The sequence below is a fragment of the Mytilus trossulus genome, chromosome 12 (assembly GCF_036588685.1).
Source record: "Mytilus trossulus isolate FHL-02 chromosome 12, PNRI_Mtr1.1.1.hap1, whole genome shotgun sequence".
NCBI lineage: Eukaryota > Metazoa > Mollusca > Bivalvia > Mytilida > Mytilidae > Mytilus > Mytilus trossulus.
In genome coordinates this window covers 24,228,869-24,253,131 of record NC_086384.1, presented here as the reverse complement: position 1 = coordinate 24,253,131, position 24,263 = coordinate 24,228,869, and the positions used below count along the sequence as shown (strand labels likewise).

General features: G+C 31.4%; 1 protein-coding gene across 7 annotated transcripts in view; it reads right to left on the bottom strand.

Moving 5' to 3' along the window:
* Positions 1-24,263, bottom strand: part of LOC134693426 (uncharacterized) — a 72,777-nt gene that overhangs the window by 28,906 nt on the left and 19,608 nt on the right. Inside the window, exon 1 of one of the 7 annotated variants that reach the window (XM_063554243.1) lies at positions 10,262-10,520. The exons of 2 other annotated variants lie outside the window; for them this stretch is intronic. In XM_063554243.1, coding sequence (XP_063410313.1) covers positions 10,262-10,440 — 179 coding nt within the window. In that variant the 5' untranslated portion in view covers positions 10,441-10,520. 4 more of the 7 variants (XM_063554244.1, XM_063554245.1, XM_063554248.1 and 1 more) reach the window with 4 other exon arrangements.

Sequence of the window (24,263 nt, the reverse complement as noted above, 5' to 3'; positions counted from 1 at the left end):
CTTTGATAGCATAAAAGATAATAATGATAATTATTTCCATTCTCAATTTTAATTTTACACAATATCTGGTCATGATTCTCCTAACATTCTTTAATCAAACCCATCTAAACACAGAAAATGTCGGCATACAATAACCATGTTTCTGCTGCATAGTAAGATCCGTTCGTCCGATGACCATTTTTAAAGTTAAAATATTATATGAAACGAAAAAGGTGATATATTCAGTTAAATGATATTTCGCCAGCGTGATACGAAATTCAATTTAAGAAAAGGTTAAGGAGATTTAAAAAAAAAATAAAGCACAGAATTGCATCATGCTGAATTAATCATTTGGTAAATTGAAGCATTTTACATGTACCAGTGGGTTATCTTTTTATCTTCGCATTTAAAAAAATATTATTTAGCGTCAATAAAGATATAAATTATTAAAAGAAACTGACGAAATGGATGAAAATTAATGAACTAAGAAGGCCGCTACCGTGCGATATAATCTGATCTTTCAACTTGAAGTTCTCCGCCCATCATTAAATTTGCACTTAAAAAGAATCTGCACACAAATATCACACAGTCAAACATTCCGGGATAACATTTTCAAAAAAGAAAAATTGAGAATGGAAATGGGGAATATGTCGGCAAAGAGACGATAACCCGACCAAAGGGCAAAAACAGCGGAAGGCCACCAATGAGTCTTCAACACAGCTAGAATATCCCGCACCCTGAGTCGGATTTCAGCTGGCCCCTAAACAAAAATGTGAATTAGTTCAGTGAAAATGTACATCACACAAAACTCCCAAGTATATAAATGAACTGAAATTGAAAAGGACACAAGACTAACATAGGCCAGAGAACGCCGGACTTTGGACAGGCGCAAATATGCGGCGGGGTTATACATGTTTTGTGAGATCTCAACCATCCCCTATACCTCTAGCCAATATAGAAGATCGTAAAATCTTACCTTATATTCAAATATTAATATATGAATATAGAGATACAGCACTAAGAGTGTAGGGAAGGAGAGGATAGTGTCCTTAAATTTCACTCATCAAAACATTTCAACTGAAAATCTTCATTTCTTTTGATACTATTCCATATTTTAGTAACTATTTGAGAGTATAAAGTACAGGCAAACGGGTAACTATATGTTTATTTCTTAGCGGTATTACTGTAACGACACTAATTTGATACAAATTTGAACAAAATTGACACTAAAATCTTCAATTAAATAGAAAGTAGACTTCTTAAGTAGATTTTATACCATATGCAAACAATTCGGAGTAGTTTTTCAAATAAATCAAAATATAAATGCTAATATTTGTATTATTTTTTCCGGTTAAATTCACCACTGAAAACGTCTATGTACATAAAATTAAAGGTGTCAATGAGAAAATAAAACATCCTTTGTATGCCAGTGTTATGGGGTGTTTATCGTTTAAATGTTACTTTAAATTTACGTGATGGTTCATATATATTGTAAAATGGACAATATTTGTGGATACACACTAGATGTCGAGTACGATTACTTTTTATATTAAAAGCAAAACAGGATTTAAATCAAAATGAGCAAGTATATATTTAATGAAACTGCTATGTTGTACTTTATGTACAAATTTAACTGCGTGCCTAGCATTTTTATTTTAGAAATAAATTGCAATAAGATGTCTCATTAATCACTTTAGTGGACCATTGTAGAATTTTTTTCGTTAAGACTGACATATAAATCAAAATCTGGAAAAAAATACTTGTGGTAAAGTTGTTAGAGTTAAGAAAAAAAGGTCTTTAAACTTCCTGGTTAGTTAAAAAAGAAGTGACACGCAAGTACGATAAAGATCTGAAATACAAGTAATAAAACTGCGATTTTGAAATGTCACATGCGAGATGTGTCAAGCGGGCTATTCTCCTTGTTCAAAGTTTAAATTAGGTTGCCGTATCTTTCCAAGGGGGCTAGACCGTGAGATGTTTATAAACATGTTGTAACATAAATAATTGATTTTTTTTTCTCACATAGTAGTCAAAACTTCTGACATTCATAAACGATATTAACTTCATTTTCGGATATTAAAGCCACAGACTTTAACCCATTTACAATACAAATTGTTTATTTTGAAGATTTAACGGCATTTGTATTAACCGTTGTATAATGGTTTAATTGACAATGGTATTTTACAACCGTTGTAAGTAATGTAATGTAAGTATGAAAAATTAAATGCGCCATTCATATGTTTTACAATATATTTAAAAGAACGCATTAGTTGACTGTTTACGTAGAAATAACGTATGTTTTTTTTATTGTTAAAGATATTTCATTAGGAAGAATTAATACATTAAAATGCATGTGGGACTTTGGTCAATCAAACAGTAAATACAGAATAAGATATACTTTACAAAAACATCACAGGACAAAGACTTGCTTTAAATCGTTTTAGTTAAGGTCATGGGAACGATCTCAATTTGCTCCACATCTATCTTTTTAGTGTATACTATAAAAGACAGTTGATACATTTTTGTATGTTTATCCCCCCAACATTCCGTATGTACTTGCCTAAAGTCTGCACCCTTTCATTTAGTGGTTGCCGTTTGTTGCTGAATATCTTATTTGTTTTTCGTTTATTATTTTGTATATAATTGATGTCGTTTTAGTTTCTCGTTTGAATTGTTTTAAATTTGTCCTTTCGGCTTTTAACTCTGACTACAAGGAGTGGTATTAGTTTGGTCATTATTGAAGGCAATACAGACAGTTCCCTATAATCGCTAACTTCCACGTCATCCGAACTATTGTGGATTTGTTGTCTTATTAGCAAGCATACCACAACTCCTTATCTTTATAAAGGGAAATTTCAGTAACATTGTTGAATATTATCCGGAGTACTACATCATATTGCACGAGCCTACTACTAAATATTGTTCGAGGAACAATATTCATTACTATCTTAACAATAACAATTACCATCCAAAAAGTATTTACTCAACAAAACTGGGGTTTTATTCGGACAAATAGAACCTCATTGACATTACAGATTATACATAAATCGTCAAGGGTTTAGTAGTTTTTTTGTAACATTCGATATTTTTACAAATGGCAATTTCCTGGCAATTTTATTTTAGTAAATCAGAATGAAAATAGGTGGTATGGGAGTCTAAAATAAAAATGATAGAATTTGTTCATACTTTCCCAAAACTTAGTATCTATTAATATATGTTGAAAAATATAATCAAAATGATAGGTCACCTCGCATTTTTTCAAGCTACAGGACGTGACAAAATGACAAATTTTGTATGGATTGTACAGGAAAAAACACCATTTTGTGATAAGAAACTAAACACAATGGTATAATTGTTAAATACTTAAGGAAAAGATAGCTTTCAGACAATGCTTTGAGAATATCAAAAGAAAAGATAGGGTCACCGTACGTTTTCCCCCGCTAAAATACAAAATAGGAAAATTCCATGTAGAATCCTTCAGAAAATGCACTGTTTTAGACTTACCTCCCCTTAAAATGCTAATTAAAAAAAAACACTAAAAAAACAACCAAAAATAATTAATATTTGCAAAAATATTATAATTTATAAGTTATATTCTTATAAATTGGTTCTTTTAAATGAAAATTCACATTAAATATCTGCATTCCTCAGGCTGCATCAAATTTTGCTAACTTAATAGAAAATCTAGACCTTTAGTTCTCTGTTTTTTACAATCCAAGATGGAGGAAGACACCCATACCACCTTAAAGTATTGTGTATATGACAGATAATCATTTACCTATCAGCAGGCATCAAGTTAATAATTTAACTTTTCACTTCAAATTTTACGACAATAAATCTTTACGGTTAATAATTACCAGCCATTTATTTTGATTGACTAGTTACCAATAATTAATTAATGTAATCATGGTGATTGCATTTTATTAACAAAGCAAACATGATCCAATCTGCAGAGACTTAACAATTATAGAACATTTAATAGAATCGCGCTTAATAATATCTGACTATGTTCAAAATTGATTTGAGATCAGATTTCAGAAATGATCATTAAAGATCATTAAACCAAGTTCATGAATATTTAAAAAATACCTATTACACTGTTACGTTTCCAAATACAGTTCTTGGTAAAATTTAGAAATAAATATATTCAGTTGACGTCATTTCATTTGAAAGCTTACATGACATTGGACAGGTACAAAAAACTACATGAAAAAATAAATAACCGAATGCATTGACAAGGGCGAGTTACAGCATTTTGACTGGACTGAGAACAACAGAATGAAAAGAAGGAAAACAAATAATTAATACCGAACAAATCTTTCTTTTTCTAAATAAAATTAGGAGTATTGAATATTCTTGCATATATATTGGGCTATTATACATGTAACAGAAAATGATTTTTTAAACTAATCATTTTAATGGTTACGTTCGATATTTCTAGAAACTACAATGTATATAAAAGTTTCGTGTATTTATCAAATGGTTTTATTTCACTTACGTTGTCAAAGACATAATAGTTGTACTGAAAATAAAACAGGCATTGTTATACATAATTTAAGGCAGTTATAAGTTTTCTATGTGTACTATTGTTTGTTGTCTTTTTCATTTTTAGCCATGGCGTTGTCAGTTTGTTTTAGATTTATGAGTTTGACTGTCCCTTTGGTATCTTTCGTCCCTTTTTTTTTTTTTATCTAGAATGATTTGTGTTTAAGGTCACTTTCAGCACTAAACACTTTTTTTTGTGGCTGTCAGTGTTTATTGGCGGAGGAAGTCGGAGTGCTCGTAGAAAACCTCCGACCTTCGGCATTAAAACTGACATTCCTATAGTCGATTAAAATTGTTGTCGAGTACACCTGCAACGTGCTGCGAGGTCCGAACTTACAATCTCAGTGTTGACAAGCAAGTGATACGATAGTTGGACTATTTAGACCATTTGACCAGAGAGGTCCTTTCAACATGTTGCCGTAAAAAATAATTATAAAACATTTCATGATTTGAATCAGAGATAATTCAAGAAAAAAAATCATTTTATTATATAAAAAATAAAATGAATTTGAAATTAATAATTATTAAATGTTCTTACCTTATATATTTTAACCTGTGTTCCCACCAGTTCGGTTTTTACTTATTATTTAAAATTTCGCACCAACCCAAATACCTACATAATTGGTTTATAAACAACATGCACAAATAGAATTTACATAAAAAGTAATCTCTTTAGCGGCTCTTTACTTCTATCAAAATAATAATTAACTTCTTTTAAAGACAACCTTTTTGTGGTCCGACGGTATGAAGGATCGTAATTGGATTAACCATACCTTTATAAGAAATAAATCCCTGCTCATTTATTCCGATTTTCAACGGCGGAAAGATTTAAACGTCTCCATAATGCAACGTTTGTGTAATACAGTCTGAAACTTGATATGAACTGACTTGATAAATTATTCAATTCTCAGCCCATCAGTTATATTGACTATTTGTATCTACGGATGAACAAATTTTGTGATTATTTTTTTAAAAACATTTTAAACTATAATATATTACAAGTTTGTATAGGTATTTGTTATCAAGGACTTTCACCATTTGATAAATGTTTATTTCACTTTCTCATATACCTATATTGCATGGACATGTCGCCATAGTTTAATATACACACGTGTGTCTTCTATATATCTAATAAAACATTTAACGATAAACAAATATCTTATTTCTCACATTGACAGCAAATTTAACAGATAAATTTATTGATACACCTTCTTTTCATCTTAGAAGATGTTTCTGTACTTGTCAATTTGCATAATAAATATTTTTTGTGATCACTCGAATGGTCGATCAGTTAAAGCATCGCGTTAAATACTTCATGTAAATCGAAAACCCAGAATTTACATATAACGTTAAATACCATACGATCGGTCGGGAAAGTTGGCTTTGTATTATATTTACTTTGATAATTCAGTGGAAAAACGTTTTGCTTTACAAATGATACAACCTTCTAATCTTAATATATAAATGACGGCATCGCGGCACTGACCCATATGTATCGTCTGTACTCCAAACGAGCATGCATATTACATTTTTTATATATTGTGTGACTTGTGTCCTCCATTTCATCTAAATTAAGCCACGTTAATGGTGGAACTTACCAGCTACCATATAGACGCTCTTTAAATAAAAAAAAATCATTACTATTATATATAAATACGCAAAATCGGACCGACAGATTTCATGCATTAACTAGCTATGGTTTTGTTAAAAAAAATATTTCTGCTTTTCTAATAGACTGATAGAATAAAGAAAAAGCATTCATACACCCAACCTACCAAACAAAATAGACGATATACAGTACACGCCAGGTCGCAAATGGCATTAGTAGTTGTTTTGGCTGTGCCAGAATGTATCATTTCGAGGTCAAGTCCGATTATGAAAAATAGCATTGAAAAAAATACCCTGTGGTTAGGGAATCATGCGTTCTTCTAATAAAAAGGACTATTTCAACAACTCTGAGAGATGTGAAACCAGCTGATTTGTCCATGAGCTTACACAAATATGTCCTTACAAATTTCAAATTTTGTAAGAGTTGTATACTAGTATAACAAACTTCAAAATTACAAAGGTATAGAGACAATTATACATATTTCAATACATTTACCTGAATAAATAATGTACAAACATAGATAGAGGCATTAAGTTTAAGTAAAACAAGGCTGACTTTATGTCTTATTTTCTTTTGGTCTGCGTATTCATAAGGTGTTTGACCCTGATACAGATAATTCTTTATAGATATAAGGATGTCCTTGGTTTTGCTTCGTATAACCTTCTATGGTAGACGCTTTAAAGGTTCTGTAATTTGCCTGTCAGATAAATACTTCATCTACTTTTGGACAAGTCCAGTCTAAACCTATTATTTCTTAAAATAATTATAACGTATCATAAAATTGAGCATGGAAATGGGGAATGTGTCAAAGAGACAACAACCCGACCAAATAAAAAAACAACAGCAGAAGGTCACCAACAGGTCTTCAATCATAGCAAGAAATTCCCGCACCCGGAGGCGTCCTTCAGCTGGCCCCTCAACAAATATATACTAGTTCAGTGATAATGAACGCAATACTTATTTCCAAATTGTACACAAGAAACTAAAATTAAAATAATACAAGACTAACAAAGGCCAGAGGGTCCTGACTTTGGACAGGCGCAAAATTGCGGCGGGGTTAAACATGTTTGTGCGATCTCAACCCTCCCCTATACCTCTAACCAATGTAGAAAAGTAAACGCATAACAATTGTTCATGAATACAATTGTATATAACTTTAAAAAAAACCTAGATGTTAAAAAGAACATGTATTGTTCACCTATTAAATTCAACGGACTAATAATAGTATATATATTAATATGACGGACAAATCAGTAATAAATGTATACATATGTATGTAAGGCCTTTCCAAATCTATATCCTTACAGTAAAAAATATATACATTTTTATATATAAAACAAGGATTTGTATTATAAAAATAAAAAGATTGAGCCAAAACATATATGATATTGTATAAATTCAGACAATAGTTTACCTGTCGTCTGTCTCAGCCATTTCTTGTTTTTTTTTTTACATTCAGTTTCCACTACAATCAATTAACGTCAATATCGAAGTTATTTTCGTTTCTATAGCAACATAAAACTGTATTATTCCCAACTCAATTTGATTGAGGTACAAATTCAACGTAATCACATCAGTTATCGATGTTAGTTATTTGATTATGTATATATTTTGAAATTCCCACGTGCCAACTCCACGAGAAGAATATAAATTGTCCTTTAACCCTATTTCAATATTAAAATTTATTAGCAACAGGATATCAAGATATAATGCCTTTTATTTGTTGTAATAATATCAAATAATAACTTTTAAATACAGACTATTTATGAAACAAAATTATTAAATTCGGGCCATTCATGAAACAAAATTATTTAAATTCGGGCCATTCATGAAACAAAATTATTTAAATACATAACATATAAATGTGACTGTATAAATGGAATATAATCGTAAGGTGTCTAAGTGGCGGTGTAATATTATTTCAGTGAATTTTTAATCTAATTAAAATGTTATACCAAAATAATAAAATAAAGTCCTTACAAAGCTAAGCTCTGAAATTCCTGGCTTAAAGAAGCTTTCGATATGGAACATTGATGAGATGTATAATTTGATATTGTAAATTACCGATGTCACATGAAAGGAGTGAGATATACTGTGTCGGCTCAGGTCATTTTCGTCTTAAAGTATCAATATCTTATAGAAACATGATGCATACACTGGTCAAAGAAATATTAACCGCTATATATGTGTGTGTGTATGAATGTGTTTGAATAAATTCAATGATATTACTTCATTGGTACATGCATCATAAGATTTCATTCTAAAAATCTGTGAACTGGGATTTCTAAAATTGTGATTTCGATTAAAAAGAATTAATGAATATCTAAAAAAAAGTTAAAGCCGCCTTATGATGTTCATGTGGGTTGGTGTTTTTTTAGTTCTTGGATTTCCTTTAGTTGTCATACATCCACACCCCCTTCTTTTTCATGTTTTAGAAAACAAACCTTTTGAACTATATAGTTGGGGTAAGAAGAATTGTAAACGCTGTATGTTGATCTCTACAGAAATCTTTTCTTGTCAAAAGTGTGTTTGGTTACAGTAACTGTCTTATTGGTGAAATCCACGCTTCTCCTTTTCTTTACATTAAAAAAAACCAATCCTTCATCTTCTGCATACATGCATGTACATGTATATAATCATTATATTTATGACATTTCTAAAAATAATATATATCGATTCAAATTTTATCAAAGACAGATAACTCGGGTTTGAACTTTGGAATGCGCCAGAAATAAAATGATATTGAAAGTTTTCATCGCGATTGTGTGAAAAGACAGCGACAACGACACGGTAAAAGTGCAAAGTGATCTAATGAAAAATGACGGCAAATAAAAAGTTTATCCATGAGCAATTAAAACTAAATATAATATATATATATGTGTATAAAAGTGGTGAATCATTGAGATTGACGTGGGTTTGTCATGCAAAATAGAATAAAACTTTGACAGTGCACATTATTTAGTATGAAACCGGGGTGAATCCAGTCATGTTTGAAAGGAGAATCCATTGAGAATTAAAAGGGTCTCCAACCATATCATTATGTCTCATTCCATAGTATTGATCGTCGGACAAAATCATGGGATCCCAACCCGGAACCCTCACCCTGAATTCGTCAACGTGATCAGTTCTGTGCTTTATACAAAAGTTTAAGATTCTTCGGTGAACGCTTTACAAATGTAAAACACAAACCATGTTTACATGAAATAACCTATACAAGTATACGGAGATTGTAAAATATCTTTTTACTAGGTCTGTAAAACATCTTTCAAAATAAGATCAGTATTTTTCTTTAACAAAAAAATGTTTAATACACTGTTGAAAACAAAAAAAGACATACTATTCATTAATTTATCTCTATATTTGAAAATAAGCAGATGTGGTATGACTGTCAATTAGACAACTCTTAACAAGAAACCAACAGACACAGCGGGGAAAACACAAGCATACTAGGTCACCGTTCGGCATTCATTATAACAGCCCTCGAAATGATAAATGTAAAACAATTCAAATGACAAAACTAATGACAATGTTGGTGTACAAAAAAATGAATGAAAAACAATATGACAAATATGTTTTTTTTCGTATTATAACGTAAAACACATTGTTGTTTTGTAGTCTAAAGAACGGAGATATGTTACCATATCTGGGCATTTGTCGCATAACACATCACGGCGTTTTATTTTCATACTGATAATAAAATAATTGTCCTAAAACAATGAAAGACAACCAAAAAAACAGGAATTTGGTAATATCAAGGTTCTTACATGTATATATATATACGTTGCACGTAGTGCTACTAGCCATGTATTGCTATTGATACGTATTCATAAAACTTATTTCATATTTTGTATAACTTATTGAAGTCAAAGACTCAAAATAAAACAGTTACGTTTATTCCTTCATAAAACTTGTCTGATGGTTTCGAGATGGTTGTCACAATTGCTTCGTTTTTCCTACTTACTTTTTTCTTCAGAATCTTCAAATAAAAATAAAGTTAAAATCATTGTGCATTCTAGTTTCCATTTTGTTGTATGAATGAAAAAATACGTTCACAACAAACTCTATGACATGTTAGTACATTTTGAGTTAATGTAAAGGTGCAAGGGGAGTTATTTGCTTTATACTTACGGCGTACTTCCATTGAAAGATAACACCTTATTGAAAACTCTTCCAAGAGCACGAGCAGCGATATCCGTGGTACTCGTAAGCTCGGTACGGCTTCCATAGTTTGAATCACGATCACTTTCATCCGCTCCAATAATGTGAATACTCGGAAGAACAACGTTCTTATTTCTTCCATCCATCATTTGAAAATATTTTATCTTTCTTTCCCAATCACGACTTCAGTTCACGATAGGTGCTTGTCGGATAATATGTGAATGTTTTATTGAATTTATCACCAAGAACGCGATTTATGAAGCTTACTAGTTAGGGCTTATTTAACCAAAATGTGACAAAACTTTTTCTCTTATTTATATGCAACTATATGTAATCACATAATATGTAAAATTTGGGACGTCTTAAGTGTAATAATAATTACGATTCGCTTGTTATGTGTTTTGTCCTGGCTATCATTGTATTATCATTTCGCTTCATTAGCTCTTGACTTTTTGACTCTCAACTTCAACAATTCTGGACTTACCGTACGTGTGTCGAGGAACCTGTTACCTTATTATTACCTAATTATAACAACAATAAACACAAAGACTATCATTAATTAAATCATAAACGTTTTGGTAAAGTCCTTTATGTTTTATAACTGGATTAACTTCTGTCGCCAGCCGTTTTATCTATTATTATTCGTCAAAAAAGGATTATGGAATTAATACATGTATTGCGAAGTATGCGTCCTTATTTCTGAACTACAATTTGTATATTTCAAAAAAATGTACAAAAGTAATATGATAAGGGAGCTACCATTTGATTTTTATGGGGGGCTAGGATGAAAATTGAAAATAATTGGCATGCAGGACAGGAGTTTTGAGTAAAAAAAAAGGCAGGATGAGACACTTAAAAAAAAAAAGTCAGGACGACAATTTAGGTAAAAAAAGTCCGGATAAACAAAAAAAAATAAAAAAGCAGGACAGAGATTACAGCTAAAAAAAAATGCAGGACAAAATTGTTCACCCCCCTCCCCCCTCCCCCATAAAAAAACAAATGGTAGCTCCCTAAAACATATCATGTATTTATGAATAGTTTGAAACCAAATTCCCTCCACCTGCATGTATGTGTTTGTATAGCATATTACTTGAATGTTGTTGTTTGTTTTTTTGTTCCTCGTTTTTTCATCTACCTTTACCATGTTTACACTCAATTTATTATAATATGTGCGCACAATTAATCAATGACTTTTATGTGTGTACTACATATGTAAGTATTTTTTCCAGTTGGTTATGATTTTTTTTTTGTACAGGTATTTTACATCTGTGTACATGTATACTTTGTAGTTTTCTCAGACCACAAAACATTAACATATGGTCATAAATTAACCAGAGACTTGTCCCAAGTTTAATATGTCTTGTATTGTAGCGATAACTATTTCCTATTTTCAACAACAAAAAAGATTCGGTTGTCGCTCTTTGTTTAAGAATGAGCAAAATACTTAGTTCAGACGATATAATTTTGATATTTTCTTTTCTGCGACCGTATGCATAAAACTGTTCAGTTTAAGATTTGTCCCGAACGAACAGATATTTCGACTTCATATCCTACGAAAAAATAAGCGATTGGATATCTTAACTGAAGTGATTATTTGCATATCAGCCTTGCTCCGTATGTGCATACCATGCACATTCCCGGAAGTTCGACTTTTCAAATCCCTTCAAACAAAAACAAAAGCTAAACAATTTTTGAAACACTAATTGACAATTCGGAGGTTACTAAATTTTTGTTCATTTATAAATGCTTGGTTTGTTTTTTGGTTACTCTAAAAGTAACTCATTATGCATGTGAACATGCAGGGTTTCAAATTACACCGAATTTAAAGTACTTCAAAAATATACTGGTGGATTTTTGTTTTTTTAGATATTTGTGAAACTTTGTTATATGAAACATATGCAGGTGCGTATCGTCTTATTTTCGTTTTTATCTCTCGAAAAAATGTATCATTAGCTTCCTGCTCTTTATTTCAAACAACGTTTGTCGGTCCTGCTTAAGGTTAAAAAGAAATCTTTTAGTACCACTTTTGATTAAAATCCACCATGAAATAGTCCCTTTTTATTTTTATGAAAAAAAAACATAAATTTACATACATTTAATTAAAAACAAATTGTAGTTGACAAATCCTTCCTACCATTTACTAAATATCCAACACATTCTTTCATCTATAGAACTCAATACGTATACCTCACGTTTTCTTTTTTCCTAAGAGAGCATAGCGTATACCTATAATTCCTTTTCCGATTCACAGAAACAATTTGTTAAAAGGCTATACCACGGTGTATATTCATAACGCTTCCTTTCCGATAGAATCGGCGTTTCTGCTTCCTTTCCGATACTCTAACGCTTCCTTTCGGAGTTTTGATGACGACACCGCACAGGAGCACGAGCTTAACATGAGTAATGCAGCGGTCAAGAGGTAAGTTAAATAAAAATATGTAGCTCACGGAACATTTGAATGTGTTGTCTAAATTTATAACAAGTCGATTTCATTAAAAACATAATATAAATTAGTTTAAACAGTTCCACAATCTCAGCGTCGTTGACGATTACAGATAAAAAATACATTTCTTTCCTTGGAAATTATTTTAAAAAGCATGAAGCGTATTGATTCGCAAACTTTTCATTATATTTTAACTTATCAAATGACTTTACCTTGTGTCGTTAACCTGAAACATCAATAAAAACTCCTTTTTAAAAAAATCCAGGAAACACTTCCTTTCCGATAAACCCGTCAAAGCGTCAAGTGTGGAAACGCTTACTTTCGGAGTCTAAGGAAACGACTCCTTTCAGATTCACGTTTAATTAAGTAATGTTATTTTAAAATACAATGTAGCCGTACGTGCAGCATAGGAAGTAAGCACTGACTACTTTAAGCTATTGCTTTTACAATATAAAAAGTATAAGATATGGACTTTGTGACAATGAGACAACATTTCATAAACATAGAAGATGATAAAATGTCGCCGTGAATGATCATATTTTCGGTCCCTCAAGGATGCATCTTCGATCAATCTAACGCCATAAGTAAACTAATTGGAAATGGAGAACAAATTGTGTCTGAGAAAACTGTTAAACATTTATTAAAATTGACAGAATTTGCTTCAAGAGCACTAAAATCCTATAGCCGAGCTAATTCCAAGACCGTTCCGAAACAAACTTTAAATGTCATTTATGCAACACTCATTTTTCCAAGGGAGCAACAACAGTGGTACGATGACGCTCCCTTTAGCCAAAAATTGAACATTGAAGGAGTGGGGTCAACTGAAATATTTTCTTATCCAAATTACAACAGTAAAACTGAGAATTTTGAACCGATGTGTGTCGATGCTCACCATCTTTTAGTGAATTTAAGAGTTAAAGTTTGTAAAGACGGTGTTAAAGGTATTAAAAAAGATGCTTGGCATGCTGTCGCACAAAACAGGGACATCATAAGTAAGAGTTAAGTGGTTGACTTAGTAGACAAACAAAACAATGCATACGCTCTAAAAACATTTTCTATTGAAGTAGAAAATGAAATGCACAATTTAGGTTACACAAATGAGGCAGACTTTTGTAGCATAGTTAGAAATTGGTACGAGGCTGAAGATAGTCCCGGTATTTCAGCAGTTAATAGAGCTAATATGAGATTGCGCATGAAACAGTTTTTGCTATCAGATGTAGACTTCGGCACCTTTCCACCTTATGGAATGTTCATCAAAGGGTTTAGTAGAATATCATTTGAAGGATTTTTGCAAAAGATTGACACTAATATACAACTCTATGCACTGACGAACACTGGAACGTACAACCAGCGATCAATATCTAGCTTAGCAAATGAAACTTTTTTCGGAGAATTAAGCCAGATGGAAACAACAAGACCAGGATGTCCAAAGGGTGTAAGTATACCTCGCTTGATGTCAACTATAACAGAGATTCTTCACTGCCGCAGCGACCCTTCTGATAGGTAACAGTATAATTAAACAGATTTTCTTTACCATTCATTATTGGGTTACTGTCAAAATATGTTTATATTTGTTTGTTAGTATCTTTTATAATAGTTAAATAACAAGTGTAAAAAAAAATGAAAGAAATAAGCTAAAAAAAGACTGCTTGCTTGTATTACTAGTATCCATTTGTAGTTAAAGGTTCATAAAACACTGATAACTTTTATACAACAAATGTACATTATTCTTTTTTTACATTTTTAATATAGGTCTTTTAGTATAACATCAGCAAGAAAGTCTGTCTATCCAGTACCACCATTGTTACAAGGATCTGGCACCAATGAATGCTTGCAGAATACACCTCTATCTGATAGTATTGAATACGAAAGCGGCAGAATACAAAACATTCCATTAAAGTATGATTGCCTTATATAAACGAATGTTAAATTGATAACATAAAGATGTCAGGCTAAAACATTTTCCACTCAAGAAAGAGTTTTGTTTACTTACAAAAGACTGCCTCTGTGTTCACCGCGAGTATGGTAGGATTTAGGATCGTGTCAAGCCAACTTAAAGACTTGAACATTCCGACGGTAATTGCTGCTTCTCTGCCAATCACGGGGCATTAAATAGTTTAAGTAAAAGACTGGTCGACCCCAGGGGTCAGAATAATGTGTCAGACGTAAGGTGACATGTCTTCTATTCGAACTGTTACATTATGAGAAAACACGTTAAAATTACGAATTACTACAAAACGGGTTCATATTCATTTCTCAATATCATGCTTTCTTCCTGAATATTCACCTGACTTATTTATAGGGAACTTGAAAACAAGCTTGTGTAACTTATACCTATTCATCTTCACTGTGCATCATACTTGCCACTGGACATAAAATAACCGTCCATCCATCGTCATTGACGGTCTGATCGAAAAGATAAAAAGTCAATTGTAAAGCTGAAAACCATGAAAAAAAATCAATGCCAGAGGTAGAAAATCCAAATGCATTTTTAGTTAAATGATGATAGAGCCAATTCTACATATATTTCACATCAGTCAATTTATAGGCATTTGAAAATACATATAAATAAGAAGATATGGTATGAATGCCAATGAGACAACTCTCCATCCAAGTCACAAGTTATAAAAAGATAACAATAATAGGTCAAAGTACGGCCTTCATCACGGATCATTAGCTCACAACGAACAGTATACTATAAATGGCACAACAAAAACCAGTGTTCACAATTCAAACAAGAAAACCAATTCCTTATTTATTAAAAATAAAGGCAAAATAATTTTTCACTAAAATTTATTGAAATATATCATACTACTAGTTTTAATCCAAATAATACATTATATTTATTTTTACAGGAACCATTTTTTCGATAGTTCTTTGCGGAGACGAAAAAAACAAAGACAGGCTAAGAAATCTGATATTTCAAAACCTCAAGAAGTAACTCGTGGATGTTTGCCAATAAGACAGTATCATAAATGTGATGAGAGTAAAATTCTTCCTACAACTAGACTTGGAATAGATCTTTCTTAGATAAATTGGGGTGGTGGGGTTTGGGTGGGGTTTTATCTAGTATTTTACTACTCTTACGCGATTAATATAACATTTTGTACTTATATCGGTTAAGCTAAATTACCAGCTAGTTTGGGAAAGTTGAACTTGATTACATATTTGAATCAAGACCATTTGTTTGATATGGAGAATTCTGCATGGTTTGAAATTGGTCTCAGTGGATGAACGTCTTTTTATCATCTTAATAACATCAGAGGTACTACAACCATCAATAGCTATACACTATAGAGTGTGTTTTTTTATTACTGAAAGTTGAATACATATTCTTTTTAACGTTAAAATAACTAAATTCTATTATTGTAATTGTACTTTAATAACATGATTCTTAACAGTAACAAACTGTTTCTTATTTCTTATACTAGTATACTGCTAATAAAATGTATTCTCATGATTGTATTTATTTTCTAGTGCATTATCCTGAAGTTGAACGATAAATTAAATTATTTTTAATGACATAACATGAAAGGTTAATTTCTTTTATAAAACATGTTGCCGAAATTGAATACTGAATTAATAAAAAAAATAAATGAACATATAATGTAACCAACTAGCATGTAAGTAAATGTCAATAAAATCAGAATAAATTTCTTTTTAATGTCCTGTACTCTTTGAATGCTTATATAGCCCGGATCTGTTCTGGTAAAAATTACCGCATACGGTACACTGGTACCTATCCGGGTTGGTATGGCTTTTCATATGTTCTTTCAGATATTTCATGGATTTAAAAACTTTCCCACAGGTGTCACATTTATATGAGTAGTCAGACTTCTTTTTTCCACAAAGCCCTTGGTGAACATTTCGGCTGCTTTTATACTGGAATTTCTTTTCACATTTGGAACATTCAAAATTTTTTTCATCATCATGGCCTGCCTTATGTCCTTCAAAATCACCCTTGTAATTGAAACCTTTGCCACAGTTGGGGCATAAAAACCGGAAGTTGTTAGCATGACCTCTTTCATGGTACGCTAATCCAACTTTTGATTTATAAGTTTTACTGCATGTTTTGCATTCATGTGTTATATTTTTATGTACAGAATTAACGTGCCTTGCTAAGTCATAGCCACTAAAAAACAGTTTGCTACACTCATTACAAGTTTTCATGGTGCCATCATGTTTCTTCATATGTCTTTTGAGATTACACTTTTTGGTAAATTCTATTAAGCATATTAAACACTTGATTGAAGATGGTGAGCTACTTCTCCCATCTGTAAACAAATCAGGAACCTGATCTTCAGAATTTGGTTCTTCTACATCAGAAGTTAAAAGTCCCTCGGCTACTTCATTGTCATCATCTGACGGCAACAGCTGTACCCCCAGATAATCCAAAACAGTTTTATCTACTGGAACATTCATCTGAAAATATATAATTGATAGTTTCTGTTATGAAAGATTTTGACATCAGTTATCGTCCGTCTATTATTTTTTCCCTCCGAAACCACGAAAAAAATTTAACTACCCCGAGCATATTATTAACAAGATGGATGATAAAACGAAAAAAAAAGGAAAGAGGATAACATTGCGATTTAGACCAAAAAACAAACCCTCTCCTGTAAAATTATTTGGTCACTCTGTAATTATTTTTTTTTAGAAATGATGCTTGTGATATAAAGAGAAGACAGCTTTTGATATAAACTCTATGTATACAGGGTTACGGATAATTTCTGTAATTTCTTAAATCAGGCAGATTATATAACCATGTGAGAGTACTAGTAATAATACATTAAAAGCCACATTTTTCGCAAACACTAGAAAACATATATAGTGATTTCTGCATAAAGGAAACAAACAAAGCATGCAACAACAACGCTTAGAATTGCAATTTTTCATCTTGAATAGTTTGATTTCAAGATTAATTTAATAGTTTTATTTGGTCCAGGCATATCAGAGAAGTTCAAGAAGATTTCTTGGAATGTGAAAAATTAATAGACAGCGGACGCCACTACGCATTATTTAACAAAGAACTATTTCAAATCCTAATTTAAAACTTGAACAGAGAAAGAAGCATGAGAGCAAAATAATCTTTGTTTTTGTATTTTCAATTCTCATATATTTGATACTAGTACACGAAATTTCGGTCAGCTTAGAGGCAAGTAGAATTTCTAAAGCATGTTTCAGAATAGTGTAACTTTATTTTTTTAGTTCCCTACCAACAAAGGTTTGTCTTCTGTCCGTCCGTCCGTCTGTGAAATCAGTTTTCCGTACACTTTATTCAAGATTAGAGATATTGGTTTGATATTTAGTATAATATTACCATGACAAGTTGCAGATCAAGCCCTAATGTTGTTCCGATCTGATTACTTTTTAGCCCTTAGACTTAGGAAATCACATGTTATCTGTTTTTTTTGCATTTTTGCTGTCATGCTCGAAGGTAGTGACTTCATATTTGCCATACAGTTTAGGTAGCAATACACAGTTAGAAGTTTAGTTTCGCATTATGGCCCCTGTGAATTTTTTAAATATGAAAGTTTTTGTACAATAAAATTGATTTTTAGGTAATTGAAGAATAATATAGCCTTCTTAGTGGGTTTATATGAACATTTAGATTGATTTTAACATGTTTTATAGGCCATTTCAATGATTGACAGTCCGTATTTTCCTATCCGTACCGTTCATAGGTCCATAAATTATTGTAGTGTTTATCAACAAAGATTTTGCGCTCGATCTTTTCAATTCAATTTTATGGAAAAACGAGCAGGAAGACATATGATTTTTTTTGGACCACTTGATAGATATAAACCTATGGATTCAGGAAAGGTTTCACTGTAATTCATTGAAATTTTCCTTTAGACCAAATTTTGGAGACTTTTGTGACATGTTCACCCCCTTTTTTGCTATATTTTGTATCTAAGAAATGCAGATTGTTGCCATGGTTACACCCAAAAGGGATTATATTTCACCCTTATGACCATTAGAAATCAAATCTATGGAAGATTCTCTTTCTACAAGTATATACATGCATAACACACATATAAAGCCTTCTTTGTTAGACAGGAGGGGAAAGGGGGTGTTTAAAAATTATGAGTGTCAATTTTAAGTTTTTTTCCTAACTGTGTATTGCTACCTTATGGCATTTGACAAAGCAAATAATTGCCTTTTTTTCAGACAAACATACCACAAAACTATTGATATTTAGGTTATAGATACAATTCTAAGGAAGAAACAACCTTTAGTATGACAATGTATGTTAGTTTTGTTGTTTATTGTCCTTAGCAACCAATATAGACATTTTGACACATAGACTTGGTTCCGTTATTAATTGATACTTTATTGGCTACCCCTTGGAAAAGAAGATTGCGCGTTATGTAGAAACCTTAGAAGGGAACGCTTTATATTTTTTCATGCGACTAAATCAAATTTATTATTTTAGCAAGTATAAAGTCACAATTTAGCATGAATTAAGCCCAATTTTTTCCCCGCTGTTATAAATAAATTCAGTATTGACTAAATTTTAACCAAGGCCTTGGTATGGTAATACACAACAAAATTGACATTCTAGAGCTTTAAAATAGCTTTAACTTGTAAAAGTTGTCTACTGTTAAGGTTAATTTAGGTTTTTAAACAAGGAAAGACAGGCTTAGAAGGTATAGTTTTAGAAAATTGACTAAAAAAAGGAGAAAATGCACTTTGACATGGCATGTTTCATAAAATCACTTTTTTGTTGCATTTCAGTGTCAACTGCTAACCTTCATAAAATATTTATTTCTGAACCGATTTTCAAAACTAGCAGGCGAAAATGCTCGTTTTAACTAGTAGAAAACAGAAATCCATTTAAAGTGGAATTAGGAAAAAAAATGTTAATCCTTAAGGTAGCAATACACAGTTAGAAGTTTAGTTTCGCATTATGGCCCCTGTGAATTTTTTAAATATGAAAGTTTTTGTACAATAAAATTGATTTTTAGGTAATTGAAGAATAATATAGCCTTCTTAGTGGGTTTATATGAACATTTAGATTGATTTTAACATGTTTTATAGGCCATTTCAATGATTGACAGTCCGTATTTTCCTATCCGTACCGTTCATAGGTCCATAAATTATTGTAGTGTTTATCAACAAAGATTTTGCGCTCGATCTTTTCAATTCAATTTTATGGAAAAACGAGCAGGAAGACATATGATTTTTTTTGGACCACTTGATAGATATAAACCTATGGATTCAGGAAAGGTATCACTGTAATTCATTGAAATTTTCCTTTAGACCAAATTTTGGAGACTTTTGTGACATGTTCACCCCCTTTTTTGCTATATTTTGTATCTAAGAAATGCAGATTGTTGCCATGGTTACACCCAAAAGGGATTATATTTCACCCTTATGACCATTAGAAATCAAATCTATGGAAGATTCTCTTTCTACAAGTATATACATGCATAACACACATATAAAGCCTTCTTTGTTAGACAGGAGGGGAAAGGGGGTGTTTAAAAATTATGAGTGTCAATTTTAAGTTTTTTTCCTAACTGTGTATTGCTACCTTATGGCATTTGACAAAGCAAATAATTGCCTTTTTTTCAGACAAACATACCACAAAACTATTGATATTTAGGTTATAGATACAATTCTAAGGAAGAAACAACCTTTAGTATGACAATGTATGTTAGTTTTGTTGTTTATTGTCCTTAGCAACCAATATAGACATTTTGACACATAGACTTGGTTCCGTTATTAATTGATACTTTATTGGCTACCCCTTGGAAAAGAAGATTGCGCGTTATGTAGAAACCTTAGAAGGGAACGCTTTATATTTTTTCATGCGACTAAATCAAATTTATTATTTTAGCAAGTATAAAGTCACAATTTAGCATGAATTAAGCCCAATTTTTTCCCCGCTGTTATAAATAAATTCAGTATTGACTAAATTTTAACCAAGGCCTTGGTATGGTAATACACAACAAAATTGACATTCTAGAGCTTTAAAATAGCTTTAACTTGTAAAAGTTGTCTACTGTTAAGGTTAATTTAGGTTTTTAAACAAGGAAAGACAGGCTTAGAAGGTATAGTTTTAGAAAATTGACTAAAAAAAGGAGAAAATGCACTTTGACATGGCATGTTTCATAAAATCACTTTTTTGTTGCATTTCAGTGTCAACTGCTAACCTTCATAAAATATTTATTTCTGAACCGATTTTCAAAACTAGCAGGCGAAAATGCTCGTTTTAACTAGTAGAAAACAGAAATCCATTTAAAGTGGAATTGGGAAAAAAAATGTTAATCCTTAAGGTAGCAATACACAGTTAGAAGTTTAGTTTCGCATTATGGCCCCTGTGAATTTTTTAAATATGAAAGTTTTTGTACAATAAAATTGATTTTTAGGTAATTGAAGAATAATATAGCCTTCTTAGTGGGTTTATATGAACATTTAGATTGATTTTAACATGTTTTATAGGCCATTTCAATGATTGACAGTCCGTATTTTCCTATCCGTACCGTTCATAGGTCCATAAATTATTGTAGTGTTTATCAACAAAGATTTTGCGCTCGATCTTTTCAATTCAATTTTATGGAAAAACGAGCAGGAAGACATATGATTTTTTTTGGACCACTTGATAGATATAAACCTATGGATTCAGGAAAGGTATCACTGTAATTCATTGAAATTTTCCTTTAGACCAAATTTTGGAGACTTTTGTGACATGTTCACCCCCTTTTTTGCTATATTTTGTATCTAAGAAATGCAGATTGTTGCCATGGTTACACCCAAAAGGGATTATATTTCACCCTTATGACCATTAGAAATCAAATCTATGGAAGATTCTCTTTCTACAAGTATATACATGCATAACACACATATAAAGCCTTCTTTGTTAGACAGGAGGGGAAAGGGGGTGTTTAAAAATTATGAGTGTCAATTTTAAGTTTTTTTCCTAACTGTGTATTGCTACCTTATGGCATTTGACAAAGCAAATAATTGCCTTTTTTTCAGACAAACATACCACAAAACTATTGATATTTAGGTTATAGATACAATTCTAAGGAAGAAACAACCTTTAGTATGACAATGTATGTTAGTTTTGTTGTTTATTGTCCTTAGCAACCAATATAGACATTTTGACACATAGACTTGGTTCCGTTATTAATTGATACTTTATTGGCTACCCCTTGGAAAAGAAGATTGCGCGTTATGTAGAAACCTTAGAAGGGAACGCTTTATATTTTTTCATGCGACTAAATCAAATTTATTATTTTAGCAAGTATAAAGTCACAATTTAGCATGAATTAAGCCCAATTTTTTCCCCGCTGTTATAAATAAATTCAGTATTGACTAAATTTTAACCAAGGCCTTGGTATGGTAATACACAACAAAATTGACATTCTAGAGCTTTAAAATAGCTTTAACTTGTAAAAGTTGTCTACTGTTAAGGTTAATTTAGGTTTTTAAACAAGGAAAGACAGGCTTAGAAGGTATAGTTTTAGAAAATTGACTAAAAAAAGGAGAAAATGCACTTTGACATGGCATGTTTCATAAAATCACTTTTTTGTTGCATTTCAGTGTCAACTGCTAACCTTCATAAAATATTTATTTCTGAACCGATTTTCAAAACTAGCAGGCGAAAATGCTCGTTTTAACTAGTAGAAAACAGAAATCCATTTAAAGTGGAATTGGGAAAAAAAATGTTAATCCTTAAGGTAGCAATACACAGTTAGAAGTTTAGTTTCGCATTATGGCCCCTGTGAATTTTTTAAATATGAAAGTTTTTGTACAATAAAATTGATTTTTAGGTAATTGAAGAATAATATAGCCTTCTTAGTGGGTTTATATGAACATTTAGATTGATTTTAACATGTTTTATAGGCCATTTCAATGATTGACAGTCCGTATTTTCCTATCCGTACCGTTCATAGGTCCATAAATTATTGTAGTGTTTATCAACAAAGATTTTGCGCTCGATCTTTTCAATTCAATTTTATGGAAAAACGAGCAGGAAGACATATGATTTTTTTTGGACCACTTGATAGATATAAACCTATGGATTCAGGAAAGGTATCACTGTAATTCATTGAAATTTTCCTTTAGACCAAATTTTGGAGACTTTTGTGACATGTTCACCCCCTTTTTTGCTATATTTTGTATCTAAGAAATGCAGATTGTTGCCATGGTTACACCCAAAAGGGATTATATTTCACCCTTATGACCATTAGAAATCAAATCTATGGAAGATTCTCTTTCTACAAGTATATACATGCATAACACACATATAAAGCCTTCTTTGTTAGACAGGAGGGGAAAGGGGGTGTTTAAAAATTATGAGTGTCAATTTTAAGTTTTTTTCCTAACTGTGTATTGCTACCTTATGGCATTTGACAAAGCAAATAATTGCCTTTTTTTCAGACAAACATACCACAAAACTATTGATATTTAGGTTATAGATACAATTCTAAGGAAGAAACAACCTTTAGTATGACAATGTATATTAGTTTTGTTGTTTATTGTCCTTAGCAACCAATATAGACATTTTGACACATAGACTTGGTTCCGTTATTAATTGATACTTTATTGGCTACCCCTTGGAAAAGAAGATTGCGCGTTATGTAGAAACCTTAGAAGGGAACGCTTTATATTTTTTCATGCGACTAAATCAAATTTATTATTTTAGCAAGTATAAAGTCACAATTTAGCATGAATTAAGCCCAATTTTTTCCCCGCTGTTATAAATAAATTCAGTATTGACTAAATTTTAACCAAGGCCTTGGTATGGTAATACACAACAAAATTGACATTCTAGAGCTTTAAAATAGCTTTAACTTGTAAAAGTTGTCTACTGTTAAGGTTAATTTAGGTTTTTAAACAAGGAAAGACAGGCTTAGAAGGTATAGTTTTAGAAAATTGACTAAAAAAAGGAGAAAATGCACTTTGACATGGCATGTTTCATAAAATCACTTTTTTGTTGCATTTCAGTGTCAACTGCTAACCTTCATAAAATATTTATTTCTGAACCGATTTTCAAAACTAGCAGGCGAAAATGCTCGTTTTAACTAGTAGAAAACAGAAATCCATTTAAAGTGGAATTGGGAAAAAAAATGTTAATCCGGCATTTGACAAAGCAAATAATTGCCTTTTTTTCAGACAAACATACCACAAAACTATTGATATTTAGGTTATAGATACAATTCTAAGGAAGAAACAACCTTTAGTATGACAATGTATGTTAGTTTTGTTGTTTATTGTCCTTAGCAACCAATATAGACATTTTGACACATAGACTTGGTTCCGTTATTAATTGATACTTTATTGGCTACCCCTTGGAAAAGAAGATTGCGCGTTATGTAGAAACCTTAGAAGGGAACGCTTTATATTTTTTCATGCGACTAAATGAAATTTATTATTTTAGCAAGTATAAAGTCACAATTTAGCATGAATTAAGCCCAATTTTTTCCCCGCTGTTATAAATAAATTCAGTATTGACTAAATTTTAACCAAGGCCTTGGTATGGTAATACACAACAAAATTGACATTCTAGAGCTTTAA